Here is a 21970-nt window from a genome sequence, read left to right on the forward strand (position 1 = left end):
CTCTCCTCCACCCCTCTCATCCGCCTCTCCCTGTCTCCGGCTCAGTGTGGGGAAGAAGAGAGAAGTGTATAAAGCGTGATGAGAGAGAGAAAGAAGGTAAGAAAGAAGGTTCAATGGTAGGGAGAGGAATTTGTAGGTTGCACTTTCCATTCTTTTGTTGACATTTTTTTTTTGGGGGCTTCCTTGAGCTCCCGCCAGAGCGTCACACTTTTAAACATGAGGAAGTAATTTTTCTTTTTTTTTTTCTTGTGTAAATTGCGTTTATCCGAACCAACGGTGGTGAAAAACGGGAGCAGTTGCGTCCTTCAGGGGGGAACCACCGCGCGAGGAAACACACCAACGCCGCCCGAGAGAGAGGTGCTGCAGGAGGAGAAGGGGAGGTGGTGGTGGTGGAGGGAGATAATATAGAACAGAGCAACATTGGCACCAGCAGCGGAAAAATAATAACAGAGGAAAGCTCTGTTGTTTTTTATTCTACCGGGACGAGCAGGAGCTGAGCGAAAGTGGAAATAGAGAGGTGTGAGAAAAAGAAAACGCGGGAGAGGAGTAAATCGAAGGCAACACAAGACTTGAAGCAAGCCCCGACTCACCTGACGCGCTTGCCAGGTGGGACAGCCTGCACTCTCTAAACCCTCTCTCTCTCTCTCTCTCTCTCTCTCTCTCTTCCTCGCTTCCTTTATCTCACCCTCCTCCTCCTCCTCCTCCTCCTCCCTGGAGATGGTCCGTTGGCGGGCCCTGCTGCTGCTGAGCTATCACCTGGCCTCTCTGCTGGCCTCGGCGGCGGCGGGTTCTGAGCGCCAGCGACACCGCGTGCAGCACGGCCCCTGCACCTACACCTTCGTGCTGCCCGAGCTCGACCACTGTCGTCCCGCCCTGTCACCCCTCCAGGACCTCCCCCAGGGGGCGGCCGACGCCCCGCAGAGGGACTCCCCATCCCAGGCAGGCCCGGGTGTGGAGGACTCCCCCCGGGGGGAGGAGGACACGGAGGGGAGGGCAGCCCGGATGAAGCACGCCAGGCAGGAGAGGAAGCTGGAGAGCCTGGAGAGCGCCATGGAGAACAACACGCTGTGGTTGCGGAGGGTGAGCGATGCCCTCGGTGGGGTCAAACGCGGGCGGTCGGGGATAGACGTGGCGAAGGCTGCTCAGGGAATCTTAGGGTGAACTTCCAGAGAGTACCTGCTCCTCCCCCACCCCCCCACCCCCCTCTCTGCATGATCTCGTTGGCTGTGTTTATTCTGTTGTTCACTGTATTTACGTCAGTGTGCACAGTGCGCCGGCCTTGTCTCCTCGGTCGTCATCAACGCCGTCTACATCTGGCGGCTGAGGATGAACTGCTAGTTCCCATGTTCTTTTCAATATCAATGTTCACGCCCCGGGTTCGCTGGCAAAATTGCACAGTTTGGATCCGGGCTAAGGACAGGACTTTAGTGGGGATTAGTGAAGGGTTTTGCTGTGATTTCCCAGATGATCACTGTTTAAATGTTTACTTGTTTTATGAGATGGGAGTGATGTCTGTCTGTATGTGTGTGGATATAGACAGACTGATTGAGACAGATTGTGTGTGTGTGTGTGTGTGTGTGTGTGTGTGTGTGTGTGTGTGTGTCTGTGTGTGTGCGTGCGTGTGTGTGTGTGCGTCTGTCCATGTGTGTGTACTGTATTTAAGACCACTGGGCTGCCCAGAAATCCCGATTGCATGAGAAAGAGGAGAGGGAAGATACAGAAAAGATTCTTTGCTAATATTGGATGGCGGAAAGAAATTGCGCGGTCGGTTAAAAACGAATGTAACGTTCCTTCTCACTGCCTGCAATCATAACACAGAGTAGGATCCAGTTCAGTCATGAACTCCCCCAGATAAAGTCCTACACGTCGTAGCATTGAAAGTCCAACACCCGGCTGGAGGAAGGCCATGCTTTTCCCCAACAGAACACGTCCTTATCAGTGGGAGACAGTGATTAGCGTGTGTTGTCTGCCAGACCGCTGGCCTGTGTCAGGTCATTTAGCTGTGGTTATTAAGAGGCTAAACTGTGAGGAGGTGATTAAAAGATCTTCAGAAAACAGTTTTTTTTGTGGCTAAGATCATGGAGGTGCCGTCTGTTTTCCTATATTTTCTTGCAAGTACTGGTCAAGAGTTCTTCCCCGGATTGGGAACTAGCACCACCATACCAGAGCCTGTGCACGTTTTGTCTGAGCCCGGCGTGGGCCCGTTCCACTTACAATTTTTCTTAATCGTTCAAACACGTTTTCTGAAACTATAGCTCAATTTCTCAAAACTAAACATAGACCTGAGAAGAGTTAATCATTTTGTCAAAACTACACAAATTCTACTCAAAATAGATTTTTTCCACCAAACAGTAAACACAGCTATTAAATGAATACATCTTAGAGAGCATAAATTAAACACTGGTGTGATCAATTCAAAACACTTCCATCAAAATACCATTTACATATGTTTTGGCTTTATGAGGCCAAGTTACATATTCCAATGTATACAATTGTTTAGAAATAGCTTTCTTTTTTAAAGTTGAAATTAGGTGGTACATATAGTATAAAGACAGTTGCCAAATTGTAATACAACACTGTGAATATATCATAGAAATATTGCATTGACACAATCGTATCAGAATAGGATCCAATGCATATTTGTCTATCCAATGAGCTCTAATGGGCTAAACTCACAATCCCAGCTTCCCAGAGTCATAATGTACATCTATAGTTAATGCTGCAACATTGTTCTGACAATACACAAATATGCACAAACTTGCAAGTACAAGTACAAAAAGGTAACAAAGCATATAATAATAATAATAATAATAATAATGCATTGAATTTATATAGCGCTTTTTCCTAGACACTCAAAGACGCTTTACATTGAAGGGGGGGACCTCACTCACCACCACCAGTGTGTAGCACCCACTAGGGGTGATGCACGGCAGCCAATCTGCGCCAGAACGCTCGCCACACACCAGCTCGAGGTGGAGGGTGAGGGAATTAATGAGTCAGCCAATTATACAATTATACAGGGGGATGATTAGGGGGCCAGATTGAATGAGCCTGATTGGGCCAGGACATTTTTACTGTAATTTTTGTGTGTATACAATCGAGAAAAACAGTAAAAACATGGGCCTGAGCCTGGGTCAAACCAACCTTTTCTTAGTAAGTTGGTTGTCAATAAGTAAACTAATTCCAAGTTGTTTGAATGACCACAATCTGTTCAGAATTACATGTGGGATCTGACTGAATAGGCAATTTCCTCTCATTTCAAATCGTAACCTTTGATTTGCTGGTGATAAATACATAATAGACACAAGGAAATCTACAATCAGACTTTGCAAATTATAGAGGAAGTAGAATTACAGAAATCTGTTGCGAATTATGTAAAGAATCTTAATGAACACAGAAACTTAATTGTGTCTTTACTACAATACTAAAAAACAAGGATTACACTGGCGAGACTGGCATTGCACTCACATGTTGCAGCGTGCACGCAACCTAACATTTGTCCATAGTTACTTTGTTGTAACCTCATTATTTATCGATTATTAGAGTGATTAATAAGGGTTAAGGCACAGTGTGTCAGATGTAGAGGCATCTAGCTTTACAGATTTGGCAGAATTGGAATATAATATTCTTAAATAGGTTTTAATTATTGTATTATCCCATGATTTGTGTTCCTTGCCTAAAAAAATGCCCCTTAATATCAAAATAGGGGCGGTGTCCTCTTCCATGGAGACCGCCATTATTCTACAGTAGCCCAAAACGGCTCAAGAGGGAATGCCTTTTGACAAAGAGGTTAGGAAGAGCCATGGCTTAGACGCTTTTGTGATCATTTTCAAGTACTGTCGTTGTGTAGGGGCATAGTAAATTAAGATGTTGTACTTGAGATACGCCAAACCGTGGGCATAAAAGTGTCCTTGAATGTCAGAGGTGGACATCAACATACACGATGCACAGATTGAGCTCCACAAAGCGCCGGGCCCCGTGGCATTATACCGTAATTGTCCATGAAGCTTAACCCTCTATCGGACCCACCTCATATAGCCAGTGAATCCAAGCTTAGGTTATGTCCTTTCACCAGAATATCCTCAGTCTTTCGAGGATTCAATTACGTAGGAGCTAAACTTCTACATTCAAGTGTAAAATAGTGTAGCGGATGGTAGTTTGCGGATGAGCGGAATTATGAAGTGGCAGTTCATCCTTTAATACATCTATGCCTTGGCGACGTTTGTTTTTTAGGTAGTTTCCCTGTTCCATAACTAAAGGTACGCTATCAATCTTTCAGAGTAAGTTTGTATCCAAACAAAACGGTTGCACACTGTTATGTTATAAAAAGCAACCTATATTCACGTACCTCAGGGCAAGTCAACATTGGCTTGCAGCGCCAACTGCTTTCGAGATGAATGATCAATGCATATTACAGAGAGCGATAATTGTCCATGAAGGTAGTTGACCACTATGGATGCAATAAGAGTACTATCTGTGAGAAACGTAAATTGGCGGTGACATCCCCAATGTCATGTACAACGTATCCAGGGACCATGGTGAATAAGACACGATACCTGATTGTGATTGGTTAAACTGATTTATTCGACGAGAGCATCAAAATTTGATGCTCTCGTCGTTTTGATGCTCTTGGTTGGATTAAAATGGATGTTTCTTTCCCGCAAAACAGTCATACCTACTGGCCCCTAACACATTACGGGCCAGTACAGGCCAACATAGTTGGGAAGGAAGGATTGGAGGTGGGTGGGGTTTCACTTGGTTGCAATTTGCAACCTCATTGCTTGTTCCGGCAACATTTCACACACTGGACCATTAAGGTTACAATATTATAGGGCATATAACATTCAGACTATCACAGAAAATAGCTAACCCCCTTCCTCAATCACAAAATAATTAAAGAAAGATGTTCAGCAAGAGAATCAAACCTTTACTGCCAGTCGCCCACGGAGACATCCATGTTGTAGATGAAACGTTGTTCTTAACGATGTTAAGAACTATTCAACTATTTAAGTTGTTTGTGGGTATATTTTGTTGAGTGTTTTTTTCATTTATCTAAAGTTATGGAAAAATATCATGTTTGATGTGAGTTTAAAAACGAAAATGGCTGTTTTTAAGAGTTGAGATCAAATGATGACTTTTTTTCCTGATTTTGGTGATCCTTTGTTCAGTTTTTTTTAATGGCTTCCATTCTTCTCGATTAATCCCCCTGTCTCACTCTTCAGCCTTGGCTGGTTTTCATCATGGCTGGTGAATAAAGTTGCTTGTGTGGAAGCCTGCCATGTTCACTGTCAGGTCCTGATCATTGCGTCTCGTCTTGCTCACTCGCTCCGGCGGCACGCGCTTACAAAAACACCAGCTAAACAACACAGGAGGGGCGATCCTGCGAGTGCTGTCTATGCCTTCCTGCTGTGAGACCAGACTTCAATATCACGCCCCCCCCGTGCGACCATGTCAAGCATTTACCCTTGTGTGTATCTTAGGTTATGTGTATGGTTTGTGTGTATGCGTTTGTTTGAACCAAAACTCAACTGCCTCTCCGGGCCCACCCCTCCTGCCTGGTTTTGAGGGCTGCTCACAAGAAGTAGATCAGTAGTCTGAATATGTGCCTTGGATCTCATAAACAGGTCTTGTAAACCTAAAATGTCACCCAGAGCCAGCAAATAGCTGGGCCGCCACCAGTACCGTTACAAAGTTACATGATTTATTCAACGATTCGCCTCCTTGCTTCACAAGGCTAAAGTTCCACACAACCTTAGCAAGAACGCCGATATGCATGTAAGTGAGTATGAGTATTCTGACCTTTGACCTCGTGGTGAAGGCCCCTTTAAACACCTGGCTATGTGTTTCATGTAAAACTGGACCATGTGCCAAGGTGGGATAGCCTAAGGGTTTGAGTGTGTGCACGTGTGTGTGTATGTGTGTGTGTGTGTGTGTGTGTGTGTGTGTGTGTGTGTGTGTGTGTGTGTGTAGTTGTGTTTGTGTGTATGTGTGTGAGGGAGAGAGAGAGAGACAGAGAGACTAGAGAGAGTGGGTTGGGGAAAGAATATGTGTGAGAGGGAATGTGTGCATGTGTTTGTTTGTCTGTGTGTATGTGTCTAAATATGACCCTCTCTTTGGTATTCGATAAAAGAAAACAAACACACACACACGCGCACAAACACAAACACACACATTACTCCTCTGTGGAGTTTCAGAGTTGACCTAGCATCCTATGCCTTGTCCCAGTTGACTTCTCCGGGGAATTCAGAGAGGAGAAACAAGCGATTTCTTTGCTTTTGTTTTGAAACCTCACACAACCTCCCAATATTGTGCTCCGCTCAACTCCTGCTCTCCTCGGGGGGTTGATGGAGTGGCTTTGAAAGTGTTTTTAAGGCGACTTTCCGGAGCCCAAACAGCTTATGTTAATACGGTCATATTATGAGAGATGGCGGTGGCAAGGTAACCCGTGGAGTTGTTGTTCTACCAGCCTAGTTCATTAAGCCAACGACACCTCAAGCGCCACCGACTCACCACCATCAAGACGAAGGAGAAAATACAACAGGCACTACGTTATTCAGCGGTGTTGACAACACACTCGGGTCGCAACCTCATTTATTTCAACCTTCAAACCAACAAGGTTGACATGACACATAAATTAGGAGCCGATTCCATGTCTGAGTAAAGCCACCTTTTCCGTGTTTTGGCTTTTGTAAGCCATCAGAGCGGTTCTCATGCTCCTCCATCATAGGAAATCCTCCCTTGTGACGGATTCGTAGACACCCCAAAAAAAACATTCAACATTTGCTGTAACAACGCTGAAGCCTTACAGACACTGGGATGAACCCGGCCATTGCTGACCCCCACTGTCTCTCCCACAACCCCCCCCCCCCCCCCCCCCCCCAAAACCAGACACGCAGCCGGCAAAACTAATTTGGATCCATGTAGACAAGATGTAATGGCTTCTACCAGCGTTAATATAAATGGTTCTGTTTTGGCGGGCAGTGCACCCCGACTTCTGAACCTGAGGTCAATCGAATCAGACAGCTATGATGGAAAGTGTGTGGAAAAGCTCTTTGGACGGACCAGAAGCTTCCGTGAGAAGGAATGTGATCGCGAGCTATCAAGTTGGTTTGAGACGCCGCGGTAATCTCCTCAAAGTCATCTTTCGTATTTGATGAGTTTTTGAAGTATTTTTTCTGGACTGCTTCTTATCTTTGTCTGGTTTTCATCCGTAGCAAAGATGTTGAAGTTGAGTGTAGGGTGGGGTTGGGAGAAACAGTATGGATACACACAAAAACACAAGCTATGGTATTCTCTTCAATCGTTCGTGGTCGGGGTGCGGTGCCTATGGCAGAAAAATCCCTTTGATCAACTCTCCATATTTAACCCCACCCTCCCTCCCGTTCACTCGACTATTTTGCTGTGACATTTCTCACCCCAAAAAATAGCATTAATTCTCTCTGCGGTTTTCAACCCGTCTTTATCACAAGACCGGCGCTGCATGTCAAACCAAATTGCCCCCCCCCACCCACCACCACCCCCACCGCTGACGTGCAAAACATGGTATATTAAATGCCTGACTGGTGGCTGCGTTTGCCTTCCATGTGCCTCGCTCATGGAACAAGATGGATGGCGTGCTATTTCTAAACCAACCGTTTTAACATTTCACGCCTTTCCCGCTTCCCAGTGTGTGATTGATTAGAGTTCACACATTCCCCCCTCCCCCCCTCGGAAGTCCCGGAAATGGCACGATTTTCCACCATTGGAATGGGATTGTAGCTGTTTGGGAAACGGCCATTGAACCTTGTTGCACATGGTTTTCAGAAAGGCCATGCTTCCGTGATGGGGGTGGAAGTCATGCTAAGGGGTTTGTTTTGCATGGTGCTCTGGGCATGATTCTTACCAGATTGATGAATGGATGGATTGATTTTGATGGGTGATGAATAGATTGACAGATAGATAGAGAAGCGGATGTGTGGATGATACACAGAGGGATTGATGGGAAGTAGGCCTAGCATCTTTTAGTAGAAAGTCCGATTTTTTTAAACTTATTCACAGAGAATTGGTGAATAATATATTTGTATTACCTGTGTTTCCGGGCAGTTGGAGAGCTTCATCAGGGAGAATGTGCGCTCCGGTATGGAGGAGAAGAGGAACGAGGTGCACACACAGACGGCGGCCATGTTGGAAATGGGCACCAACCTCCTCAGCCAATCGGCGGAGCAAACCCGCAAGCTGACGGACGTGGAGACCCAGGTGAGTCAACCAGCAGGGGGCAGTGTGGAGCTGTTTGAATGCAATTTGATCAGACACGATGGCTATGAACCATTTGAACAGACACGATGGCTGTGAACCATCTGAACAGACACGATGGCTGTGAACCATTTGTGCTAAACTCAGGCATAATTTGAGAAGATCATTACATGAACGTGTATTGCCAATATAAGCCTATTACTCAAGGTCGGTGTGGTCCACAGGGGAAGAGCAATGGATTTTAAGCAGATTGTGTTTCGCTCTACTGATAGGGGGGCTGACAGTGGGGAAGTTAAGAGAAGTGACTGACAACATGCCAATTAAAACATACAGTGCAATGCAACAACACAGATGTGTTTTTTGTCGTGCCACAGACTTGTTATGACAGTCTGCTGGGGTCGCGGGACACTCCCACCCTAGCCAGGTTAACAAAGAACACCCAAAACAGTGTAAATATCAAAGCCTGTTAGTTTGAGCTTTTGTTTAATCTGCAATTTGCTAGAAAACACAACACAGGTGCACAGCGAGATAATAGCAGCGTTCATCAAAAGATCAAAGCTGAACTGAAACTCTACATGGAGTCTATTAGTAGACAGAACGGCATATCTATCAAGTTTTCATCCGTATTCTACATTCATCCATGACTCCCTCTGGGCTGTTCTTGTGCTGCTGGTTGATCCCTCTGTGAGCGAGGGAGGCATCCATTCCTCTGGGTTTGTGGCCGTTGGTAGGTGTTGAACCAGACCAGCCGGCTGGAGATCCAGTTGCTGGAGTACTCGCTGTTCACCAACCGGCTGGAGAAACACATCCTGCAGCAGACCCAGGAGATCTCCCGGCTCAATGAGAAAAACAGGTGAACACACACACACACGCACGCACGCACGCACGCACGCACGCACGCACGCACGCACGCACGCACGCACGCACGCACGCACGCACGCACGCACAAACACACACACACACACACACACACACACACACACACACACACACATTCATAGACATAGTCACACACAACAACACAGATTCATGTCGACACACACACACATTCATGGCCACACACGCACACTGCACACATACACACATACACACATTAATAGTTACAAACCCATAGTCTTGTCAACAGACTCATTCCCCACAGATCGACAGACATACATTGACACACACACACACACACACACACACACACACACACACACACACACACACACACACACATAGACAGACACACACACACACACACACACACACACACACACACACACACACACACACACACACACACACACACACACACACACACACGCACATACAGTGATTGAGTCCTAGTCTTACTGTATTTGACACAGAGAAGAAACATATGGGCTCATTTATCCCCAGAAGTGCACGCTGTGTCAACAATCAAACTTGATCTACATCAGAGTTGATCGTTATTAATGGTGTTAAACAATTGTTTTCCATACAGTAGGGCTTTAAAGCCAACTGCCCAAACACTTGCAGATGGGATCCACAGGGGTGAACCCTCATGGTTAAGGGCTGTCAAGCAGTCAGCGGGTGTGTGCATTAATGTGTGGGTGTGTGTCTGTGTGTGTTTTTGTGTGTGCACGATAATGTGTGAGTGCATTAATGTCTGTGCTTGTGTGTGTGTGTCGTTGTTTGCAAATGCACTGCATGTGTGTGGATAGTACCATAACGTGTGAATATATATGAAAGGGGTTCCCATGTCTCCTATTAAATGAAACAAGGGCGGTACTCCGTCTGGTCCAATCATAAAAGCAGGGGGGCCAGGACGGGTCGCCTAGCAGCGAGGGGGGGGGCGTGGCCCTGGTATCTGGTTGTTTGTGATTCCATCCAACTGTGAGCATGTGAGAGCTGGGGCCTAGACTCCTGTTACACATCCGATTGGAATCCAGAGGGAGCTAGGACCTGCTCCTCTCTATGTTGTACACATATATGTATATATATATATATATATATATATATATATACACATCTATAAGGACCTGGCATATACATTGATGTAACACTCTTAAGGCTCAGTTATGGTTCCACGTCGATGCAACGCAAGGACCACGCCTCGACGCAGTCCCTGTTTTGGTTCTGTGTCAGGTTTTAGGGGACCATAACCTTTACAGTACAGTACCTATGCAGGGCACACTCTGAGGCAGAACCCGTTAGAGTGAGGGGAGGGTCGGTGGGTTGTTGGGGAGGGGGGAGGGGGGGAGGGGGCAGCGGCCCCCTGTGGAGTAGAAGAAGAACAGAAGAGCTTCAGTGGTCACCACCACTTCTGGATCCTGCAGAACAGAGAATCTCAGAGAATCTCTGATTTCTAAAATGGAGGATGAGGAGATGCTTTTTGTTTTGAGTTTGGGTTCTCGTGAACAACATTGGCTCGCAGAGTTGGAGGAGGCAGCCGTGCCATGCAGTGATACATGAGATTTAAAAATGTAGAGACGTTTTGTCTTCATGAAAATGCGCTCTGTATGATGATGAATTCAGACAAAGGAGATGCAATAAGATGATGAATGTTGAGATGAAAATTCAGGTCGCTGCTAAAGCAGGCTCCTCTGACTCAAACTTTCTTTTCAGATTGTGGTCAGGTGACATATGAGTTGACTCCAAGTTCATGAATACAAAAACCCATAAAATATATATAATAGAATTTCTCCTCTACATAAGACTCCTCCCACACAAAAAAGTACATATTTCTTTCCACTACATTTTTCTACTCTTATTTGTACTCTTTATATATTTTATTTTTGTTCACAATTCATTAATTAATAATTATTCATCATTGCATTGCAATGATGAATCCCGACCAGTACATTTCTGCTACTTCATCACTATGATCCCTTGCATGCATGAGATTAAATAAACATGTTTCCATCTGGCCACAGCATGAACGGAGACCCAAAAAGTAGCTTGTTCAACGTGGGGGGCTGGAGTTGATTCAAAAGTAACCCCAGAGCTGTGAGTCAAGCCCATAAAGATCTTGCCCAAAGATTTATGATGTTCATTTGGTGCTGAGGGTGTGGAGCAAACAGACATGAACCAAAATGACAACCCAACACACACACACACACACGTACACGCACACACGTACACACACACACAAACGTACACGCACACACGTACACGCCACACGTACACGCACACACACACACGTGCGTATCAATGCACCAACAGACCGACACACATGCCCACGCACACACACACACACACACACACACACACACACACACACACACACACACACACACACACACACACACACACACACACACACACACATACACACACACACAAACACACGCAGGTGACTGTCAGCTTGTTGAATTATGGCTGTGATGGAGGGGCATTACAGGTTGCCTACCTGTGATGGTCTCAGCCGTACTGCTGTATGTGTACCCAGCGAGACTCTACTCTATTCTAAGGTCTATATATCATCCATCATCACACACATGAGGGCCACTAAATCTTACTTTTATTTGCAAAACATCCACTTTCAACCCCAGCCATAACATAAAGCTAGCTATAACTCCAACCTTAGCCCTCACTCTAGCCCTAGCTCTTATCCAAACCCTTGCCTTGTCCCTAACTCTAACACAAACTTTAGCCCTCATTCTAACCAAAACCCTTGCCCCATTCTTTGCTGCAACTCTGATGCAAGCCCATAACCCGTGCCCCTCATCCTAGCTCCGACCGCAACACAAGCCTTCACCCTAACCTAACACAACCCTAGTCCAAACGGCAACCCCAAACAAGAGTGAGCTAAGGAGATCTCATGTCACGCCTCCTTTCCTTCTCTCTCCTTCTCTCCCCTTCCTCCCCTCGACTGATGTCCTTGGACTGCCCTGCCCCCCCAGTTTCCTGGAGCAGCGGTTCTCGGCGCTGGAGTCCCGCTACGGCAGGGAGCTCCAGGGGCTGCAGCAGGAGAAGCAGCAGCTGCAGGAGCTCCTGGACAGGCAGAGCCGCCTAGTGGGACAGCTCCAGGGGGAGGTGGACGGCTCCACGGCCAACAGCTCCATGCTGCAGAGGCAGCAGGCCCTGCTCACCAACTCTGTTCAGCAGCTGCTGGCTATGGTCAACCACTGCAATGGTAAAGCCCCTCCCAGGGGAAATGGGAGCACACACACTCAGTAGACACACGTGGCCAACGTGGCATGGGATGTGTTTTTTCCAGACAGCTCATCAAAGAGCCAACGGTGGTTAGGCATGTCAAGGAGGTCGACGCGGATATTCCAAATCCAGTCCCTCTCAGAACCCTTGCCTAGTGATTAGACTGAAACCTTAGAGCCATTATACTGGATTATTTTTTTGCTGGTAAAGCACATGTTTGATGACGTATGTAAAGTTCAAAGGTGACCAAGTCCATTGCCTGACGCCAACTTGAGCTCTCAGTCGTATTTCTAAAAAGCAGGTGCTCATCTGAAAGTGTATTCACAGAGATCGCCACAACGGCAAAAGAGGAGCAGGCCAGTTTCAGAGACTGTGCAGACATCCTGCGTTCCGGAGTGAAAGACAACGGGATATACAGCATCCGCCTCCCAAACTCCACCCAAACCGTCAAGGTGCTGTAACGTTACACATAAATCCAATGACCTCTTCCTCTAAATATCACATACATTCTAGGCATTGTTGCGAAACATTTTATCATTGCTGATATTAAGCACGTGTCCCTTCCTTCATATTACTGATATTGATTTATAGTGATACTGGCTGCAGTGTCCAACCTTATCCACTGTGACATTCAGAAGCTTCATTATTATTATTATGGGCATCGTTGAACTCAGACAAACGATTCGTGCAATGACATTCTCCGAACTTTTCCTGGCACAGTCGTCTACGGAAATGTCATGCCTTCGTTTTGTGGGAGGTAGCATTACAAACAACAGGCACATCAGGCCCTTCAGGGCTCTGGATTCAGCAAGTGTATGTGTGGAGGAAATTGCATATAGAAACATATAGCATATAGCTTAGCCACCCAAAAGTAATTCGCTATCATTAACCTGACCGCGAGCCTATGAGGTTTCCTCAATCAAGACACGCATTCCGTGGTCAGATCTTTGAGTTTTTCCAGAGAAAATAAAGTTAGCAAAAAACAGGTTGCCATGCCTCTGCACCACTGGTTGGCTGGTACAACTGCCTCTTTCCTCCCCCTAACTCCCTCCCTCCCTCCCTGGTTCTTCTCATTTCCTGTGGGTCAAATGAGCCAGTAGTTTGGCATCGGAGCCATGCGTTTCCTGCCAGACACGGGCCGTACAGATTGCGATAGATGTCAGTGCTTTCCAGCTGTGTTTTCTGCCTTCAGTTCGTGCCATTTTATTTCACTGCAGCTGGCAAAAAATGGGAGGTTGTAATAATGTGGGGCAGATTAAAATCGGCATCTTTTTTATATTTGGTGTGTCGGTTTTATTTAGTTGGACAAGGGACAAGCATGCACTTTCCATTTGAAATTTATACTACCTTCATTAGGAGCGCATGAATAAGAGAGAGAAAAGAGCCGAGACAGATTTCCCTTTTTAGATTGATGAATGCAAAACGGAGTCGTTAAAATTATAAACGTGGCTACATAAAAATACTTAGAAAAAGAACCCTAAAGCCTAATGAAACTGCTGGAGGCCATAAAAAAACAAGTCATATAATACCCAAGTGGTCAGGATTTTGCTCATAAATGATTGTAATCAATTCATTTTGGTAAAGGTATAATAAATATTTATCTGCTCCAAATCAGTATTCAATACATTGTCTTGCTCTCTAATGTACCAAATAATAACACAGCACATCGGAATTCAGCCCAACCGTCTGACCCTGATTAACAATGTCCTATTCTGGCCCATATTTCATAACACCAACTCATTTGGCATAATTTTTCCCCAAGCAGAAGATAGCGAGTTACGACAGCAAAATTAATGGCATCCAAGAAGACCTATACTTAACACCCACAATCATCCATTTTTAAGTCCACTCTGCAGCTATTCTGAGAACACAACTGGAATCAATCAGGAGGAAAACGGGTAGGTGGGTGGGATATTCTTGTATCTTAGCAACCCCCTATAAGTGTCCATCACCGTGACACCGAGTGTGGACGCCAACGCAACCGGTTTTCTAACGATTGCTATCCTCAACTTCAAAATCAACTTCAAAACTTCTAAAAGATAAACTATTTTATTACAATGGTCAACAGTCTCCACAGAGGCCATGTCTAACCCAAACCATGTGCTTGCATTAAACAAGTTATGAAGTCTTAAATCAGATTATCTTTCGTGAGGAATGAGGGGGTGTTTTCCCTGGTTAATCGGTGCTTCCGGTCTAGGGATTATTATCTGACAGAGGTATTGTCTATCAACATTCAACAGAATACAGAAGCCAAACATTTCATCAGAAAACTACTGGTTGCAAACATTGCATTGTTTTTCGTCAAAGTTGCATTTCTGTTGGGCTAAGCCATCGGCTGTTTGGATAAAATGCGTTTGAATTGAAAATATGGCAGTAGCAAAATCCAGTTAGCTGAAAACAAATAAAATACACAAATGATAATGCCACAATATTACAATTACAAAATATTACTTTTACAGCTGAGAGATCTCACATCTACATATCTGAAAGGAAAACTATGTCAAGCCATGACAAAGCCAATAAAAATGATTTGTTGCATGTGTTGGTGTGTATGTGAGTGTCTCTTGCGAGTAACTGTGCATCATCATTTTGTGTGCGTGCTTGTGCGTGCGTTCTTGCGTGTGCTATAAAAAATTAAAATTAAATAGCCGTCCAACAAGAGTCTTTGATAACGGAGCACACTGACATGTTCATTTTCCCATCTCGCCTTGATCATGTCAATGCGTGACACCCATCCCCTCCTTCCCCTCACCACCACTCTCTCTCTCTCTCTCTCTCCCCTGCTCTCTCTCTCTCTCTCTCTCTCTCTCTCTCTCTCCCCTGCTCTCTCTCTCTCTCTCTCTCTCTCTCTCTCTCTCTCTCTCTCCCCCTGCTCTCTCTCTCTCTCTCTCTCTCTCTCTCTCTCTCCCCTGCTCTCTCTCTCTTTCTTTCTCTCTCTCTCTTTCTTTCTCTCTCTCTCTCTCTCTCTTTCCCACTCTCTCTCTCTCTCTCTCTCTCTCTCTCTCTCTTGCTCTTTCTCTCTCTCTCTCTCTCTCCCACTCCCTCCCTCCCTCCCTCCCTCCCTCCCTCTCTCTCTCTCTCTCTCTCTCTCTCTCTCTCTCTCTCTCTCTCTCTCTCTCTCTCTCTCTCTCTCTCTCTCTCTCTCTCTCTCTCTCTCTCTCTCTCTCTCTCTCTCTCTCTCTCTCTCTCTCTCTCTCTCTCTCTCTCCTGCTCCCTCTCTCTCCGAGGCCTCGCTGGCATCGTTCCACTGCCTTGTTCCCGCCAGGTGTAAAACGTCATCTCTTTTCCGCGCTTCCTCTGCATCCACTGATGCAACCATCTTCTTCTGTATTTGCATGTTTCACATTTTCTCTGCTGTCGCTCTTTTTTCTTCTCCTCACCCCCCCCTCTCTGTGAACTCAAACTCAGCGCTGTCTCTGCAACTGAACCCGTTCAACCGAAGCAAATCAGTAAGCCCCGACCCCCTCCCCCGGTCGCCCTCTCCCCTCCTCTGGTTCTCTCGGCAGGTGTTCTGTGACATGCAGACCCGCGGCGGGGGGTGGACCGTGCTGCAGCACCGGTGGAACGGCTCGGTGGACTTCCACCGCGGATGGAGCGACTACAAGGCGGTACGCTTCTGCTGACCCCATCCCAGCTGAATTCAGACGTAGTGTTTCTGTACATCCTGGTAGGGTGGGGGGTGCTTGTTGTGTCTGACTGCCCCCCCCCCCCCCCCCCCCCCCCCGCAGCCCAGTCTTACCCCCCCACCCTTCACAATCCTCATGTTATTGCACCTGCTCTCTCTCCAACTCTCTGTCAAACCCCCACACATCAACACACACACACACACACACACACACACACACACACACACACACACACACACACACACACACACACACACACACACACACACACACACACACACACACATTCTGCATTTCCCTGATCCATGGAGCACTGTCTTTTATCCATCATCCAAGTCCCAATGGCCTCTCTATCCTTCTCTATCACCCTCTCTCTCTGCCGTTCTCTCTCCGGAAAAATTGTAGTGAAAATATGAGTGGTTATGAAAGATGAGCCCTGAGCAACAAGTGCTGACAGCAAATAACACTGCAGTACACACGAGTCCCTCATCCTGGGGCCATTCCTCGACCTGACCACAAAAAACACGCTTCAGTGCGCTGTTACGCAACAGTGTGCCAGCCTTGCCGCAGCAGTGCAGTATAACTGCCCCCCATGCGAGCAGCAGTGCAGTATAACTGCCCCCCATGCGAGCAGCAGTGCAGTATAACTGCCCCCCATGCGAGCAGCAGTGCAGTATAACTGCCCCCCATGCGAGCAGCAGTGCAGTATAACTGCCCCCCATGCGAGCAGCAGTGCAGTATAACTGCCCCCCATGCCAGCCTCAGTGCCGGCGAGACGTTATGCGATCCGTCAATCGACCCCAACTCGTGTGTTCAAACGACAAAAGAATGAGAAGAAACAATTAGGACTCTAATTCAATTGGCCCAACGTGCTAATGAGTGCGGTTTGCCTGGGGTTTTTGTGATTGAAATTAAAATTGAAATGCTTTTTCAACCTTCCTCAGCTGTTGAACTCATATGGCTTGGCACGGAAAGAGCGATTGAGTGAGAGCAGATGAGGAAGGGCAGGTTAGAGAGAAATAAAATGGATTTATTGGACTCATATCTTTACAAGCGTATGATCAATATGTTAGCTTGTTTAGTGGTTTTGCGGTAGTTTGTTGTTTAGATGGCACCGTGGCACTGTGTATGTGCGGAATGCTTTCCTTGACCCTTAAGACACATGCTTTTTAAAATCAAGCCACAGTTATTAGACGTGACAAACAACCATCTCTTTACGCTAAAGATAAATGAGGCCCCTGACTTACATGATAGATTGATGAATACAATTAGAATACAATCGCCTAAACTGCGATAGTAATTGCTTTCCATCACCTCTCATGCAAGTCTCTGCAAACAGACTTGTCTTTATTCATTCGTATTACTATGGGGTGACAGGCCTCGTTTCAATTACAGAATTGACTCTATACAGCTAATCACTCCCTTCAAAGATTGTATCTGATTACATGTAATATTGTTCCATTTGTTCAGTTCTTTTCTATTTCAATACAATATATATATATATTATAAATATATATTTTTTTACTTTGCCTTAAGGCTCAAGGGAACCAAACTCATTTTATTTTAATGTTATTTTCATTATATGAATTTAATTACATTTCACCTTGCCTTGATAAGTGAATCCTAACTGTCTGATCACTTTCAGACAATGACATAACAGAGAAACCAAAGAGAAAACCTTTTTCTTAATATATACTGTTACTGAATATATCATTTAAATTATTGTTTAATCCCAAGAAAATGCAAATTGGTGTGTTTCGATCATTTGAGCCCTACATGGGGAGTCGGCCCTCTTCCACGGAGGCCGCCATGTTTAACCGCCATTGTTTCTATAGTAGCCCAGGATGGACAAACAGCTCTAGAGAGTTTAAACGCGTTTACAAGGAATTACATTTTGGGCTAAGCGGTGTAGGAATGATTTGGGTGTATTATCTCTATGAGCGATGTTGGAAAAGAAATGCAACACACACCGTGGCCTTATACTATGCTTCCAAAAAGCTTAATCATCTTGGACGCAGACATCAAAATCACTCGAAGGTCAGGAGCTCAACACAGCTTCTATATGTATATAAATAGACTGTATATAATGCCACAGAGTGTGTGTATATATATATATATATATATATATATATATATATATGTGTCCTCAAAGCTTGACCCTCTTTGGAACATGGACACAAACCGCTGCACAGATGGAGATCTACACATCCAACCACGTCTCAATTTGTGAACAACTCAGTTTAACACACTGGCCCTTAACTATGAAGAATGGCGTCACATGGATTTGGGGTTGGAATCGCATTGCAATCAAATGGTACATTTCACGTCTTCAATATTTCCTTTTTGATAAGGCAGCAGTTTTGTGGCTTTTTACTCTCCTTGATTAGGAGATGGGATGGAGACACTCACTGTGGGCTACTGGGTAAAAAAAGTAAAGGCGTCATTAACGTGAATCACACCTCTTTATACCCCCCCCCCCCTCTCTGTGGCCACACCCCAGGGCTTTGGAGATCCGTCCGGAGAGCACTGGCTGGGGAATGACATCATCCACCAGCTGACCAGCTCCCAGGACTACAGCCTGCAGGTGCGTCTGAGGGACCGTGGCGGCAGCGAGGTCTTCTCCCATTACGACCACTTCCACGTGGACGCTGAGGACGCCAACTACAGGTCGACTTTCAATCCTTTACAATTGACCAATACAATTGTAAAAACTGAACTAGAAGTGTAAACAGTGAATAACATAGATGGGTAAAAGTAATGATTGGAATCAATATTACGGGTTGGATTTTGATATGTTGTGGGTTACTATTATTTACCGTGTTATTATGTTTTTCAGCATAATTATTGGTGCAGTTCTTTTATTGCATAAGTGATTGCTTATCATCAGAGTTCTGAGATTAGTTGAACCACACTACAATTACCACCTTGCAATAAATAATTTGATTTTGATAATAATACAATTCAATATAATACAACAACTGTGACCCGGGGCAAACAAGAAGCTATTATCCAATAGCTTATTTACAAGCTCAATCCTATGACCACACTGCCATTCATTTTCTGTCACTCAGATATATGAGTTAATAGAAAGGCAGGCTGCTGCTCTAATCTACCGTCATTGTTTTCCCACTATCACGCTGCGGCAAATCTCCATGGGTGGCCTCTTACGCGGGAACAGGATAAAAGGAAAACACCCAGTATTACCAACAAACTGCCAGGAAACTATTGAGTCACGGAAACCCATTGCTTCTCGGGAATCTATGAGTAAAAAAAATACAAAAACAAATAATCACAATTCTTGAGCCAGAGGAGGATGCTTTTAAGTGAGCAAAAACCTTCACCAGAAATGTTATTTCGCCAAACAATTCTCAGATAATGCGATGATGAGATCTACTCATTGCGTGCGAGTGCTTACTCCCTCTCTTTTGACATAATCAGTGGGCAGTCAGTCAGTTTAGTTGGTTTCAACGAAGTTGTAAGCGTGAGTTCCCTCTCTGTCTGAGAGAGGCCACCTGTTCAGTCAGACGTCATCCTTGTATGAAGCCAGCTACTTCTTGTGTGAGCTTTTCGTGTACGTTAATGTGTGTGTGTGAGGGAGAGAGTGTGAATATCTTTACGAGCTAAGGATGCACCAGTTTTATAAGTTTGCTGTGCAATCCTGGCTTTTGAACTGGACCCATTGAGCCAGAGGCCTGTGGTCCACGCAATCATTCAGCCAATGAAACCTCTCTCTCGCTATAAAAAATTAAAATTAAATAGCCATCCAACAAGAGTCTTTGATAACGGAGCACACTGACATGTTCATTTTCCCATCTCGGCTTGATCATGTCAATGCGTGACACCCATCCCCTCCTTCCCCTCACCACCACTCTCACTCTCTCTCTCTCTCTCTCTCTCTCTCTCTCTCTCTCTCTCTCTCTCTCTCTCTCTCTCTCTCTCTCTCTCGCTCTCTCTCTCTCTCTCTCATCCAGGGAGGTCCTCACCCCAGAGCACCTCTTTCTTCAATCAGCATAGGATGATACATTTCAGGAAACATTAGCACAGTACAATAATACTGGAAAGTGTCATCTGTGCGGGGGAAAATGATCCTTTCACCAACAAGATAGTCAAAAACACGAGGCATAGCCCCCGTGTTGATTTGTATTGACACCGAGCTATACGCCAGCTCATACCACTGTTCCTGTCAAGCCGGCATGCAGCACACAGCTCGAAGTTGTGTGTTTCACACCATCTCAGCAATTACCTACTACAATTTTCCAAGCATCGTCTCCCTCCCCGACCCCGTGGCCCCCGTAAGCCACGAGCACAGCCTCCTCTCTCCCACTTAAGTGGCCGGAGACGCACGCGCCGTCTGTCTACAGCCCAGGAGTTCGGCGGTCAATGCCCTCTGAACTTAGGAGCTGTCGGGGGGCAGGGGGAGGCAGGGGAGGAGCAGATTCGTCGAGTCATCCCAGACCACATGCTCCGGGGGGCTGCGGATAAGGTCACATTCTCTGCAGGGGGGGAAGGGACTGATGCTTAGCACGCCGAACGGCGGGGTGAGACACGGTGCAGACAGCACTCGACCTCGTGAACTTCCCCTTCAAACATAAACCGGCCCACTCATGCACCGCACACACACATGCGCACACACACACACACACACACACACACACACACACACACAATGCAGAGACACAGTTAGACGCATAGACGCACTTACGCACTCACAGACAGATGGACACTGGCACACACACACTCTGCAAGAATAAAACAATAAACAGCTTGTACCTCTAGGAATTCTGTGAGACAAATCATCCATTTCCCTCCAAAAAAAAAAGTGATGCGGGGATAATAAAGAAAGAATGGTGGTTTCGTCTCACACTCCTTAATCATTGTTGCATAGCAACCCCATCCCGCTGGGCTCCGGCTTAGATCCTGCCGTTCCATGGCAGCTTCACTTTGTTAGGTGACAAGTTTTTTCATCCAACTTTAATGCCACTTTCTCTTTTGTTGCTAAAAGCCTTTCATGTTATTTTTTTTCGGCGGGGGGGCTTTATTTTATAGCCTCCACGCCCAAGGGTTCAGCGGCACAGCGGGGCGCACAAGCAGCCTGACTCACTCCGGCACGGCCTTCAGCACCAAGGACAGGGACAACGACGGCTGCACCTGCAAGTGTGCGCAGATCGCCTCTGGGGGTAAGGAGACGGGGAGCGCCTTCCCTCTCCGCTCGCTCTTAATTACACTTCGACCCATTATTTCTCATTCTTTGACGCAAACGGCCCCGAAGGGCGTCTCAGCGCATCTGCCAGCCTTTATACATATATTTAGTCGTTCAGCAGAGACTTTTTTAAAGCAACTTATAGTATATCGTTAGACATATTCGTCTGTGATGAGCAGGTGGGGGAGTAAAGGGGGGCTGCAGGGGGGGATGGGAGGAGGGGGGTAATCATCCAGTTCCTTTCAGCTGGGAGTGAAACACCCTGACCCTTCTATCTGAATCCAATTTAAATCATGCAGACATGAGTTGATCCTGACCCCCCCCCCCCCCCTTGGTTTCAGGCTGGTGGTTTGAGGCCTGCGGTCCATCTAACCTGAATGGGATGTACTACCCGGCATCCTCCACCGTGGTCAGCTACAACGGCATCAAGTGGTACTACTGGAAGGGCCCCACGCTGATGGCTACCATGACAACCATGATGGTGCGCCCGGCAAACCTGTAGAGCCGGGAACATTCTGTTCATTTGTTGTGTGTGTGTGTGTGTGTGTGTGTGTGCGTATGCGTGCGTGCGTGTGTGTGTATGTATGTGTGCGTGCGTGCGTGCGTGCGTGCGTGCGTGCGTGCGTGCGTGCGTGCGTGTGTGCGTGCGTGCGTGCGTGCGTGCGTGCGTGACTGGGTGTGTGTGGGCATCGGCCTGTGTGTGTCTATATGGTGAGGTGGGCATGGTTGCGGTAAGACGAATGGTTCAAATGGAACGCAGCCCCCACCGGGAGACTGTTTGAACGCAGAGCCT

The 21970-nt window shown here is 46.3% G+C and overlaps 1 protein-coding gene across 1 annotated transcript; it reads left to right on the forward strand.

Moving 5' to 3' along the window:
* The first annotated feature begins 35 nt into the window (after positions 1 to 35).
* Positions 36 to 21762, forward strand: angpt2b (angiopoietin 2b). The gene is made up of 9 exons (XM_030347957.1): positions 36 to 1080; positions 8083 to 8235; positions 8964 to 9085; positions 12099 to 12331; positions 12679 to 12803; positions 15858 to 15959; positions 18478 to 18644; positions 21024 to 21154; positions 21519 to 21762. Exons 1-9 carry the CDS (start codon positions 718 to 720, stop codon positions 21677 to 21679), a joined length of 1557 nt encoding a protein of 518 aa, XP_030203817.1. The 5' UTR covers positions 36 to 717; the 3' UTR covers positions 21680 to 21762.
* The last annotated feature ends 208 nt before the right edge of the window (positions 21763 to 21970 follow it).

The sequence above is a fragment of the Gadus morhua genome, chromosome 22 (assembly GCF_902167405.1).
Source record: "Gadus morhua chromosome 22, gadMor3.0, whole genome shotgun sequence".
NCBI classification, from domain to species: Eukaryota; Metazoa; Chordata; class Actinopteri; order Gadiformes; family Gadidae; genus Gadus; species Gadus morhua.

Excerpts from the sequence above, each read along its gene's own strand:
- angpt2b (XM_030347957.1), top strand. The coding sequence starts at position 718 with ATGGTCCGTTGGCGGGCCCTGCTGCTGCTGAGCTATCACCTGGCCTCT. Across the intron at positions 8,236-8,963 it reads TGACGGACGTGGAGACCCAG|GTGTTGAACCAGACCAGCCG; the intron begins GTGAGTCAACCA and ends GGCCGTTGGTAG. Across the intron at positions 9,086-12,098 it reads CGGCTCAATGAGAAAAACAG|TTTCCTGGAGCAGCGGTTCT; the intron begins GTGAACACACAC and ends CTGCCCCCCCAG.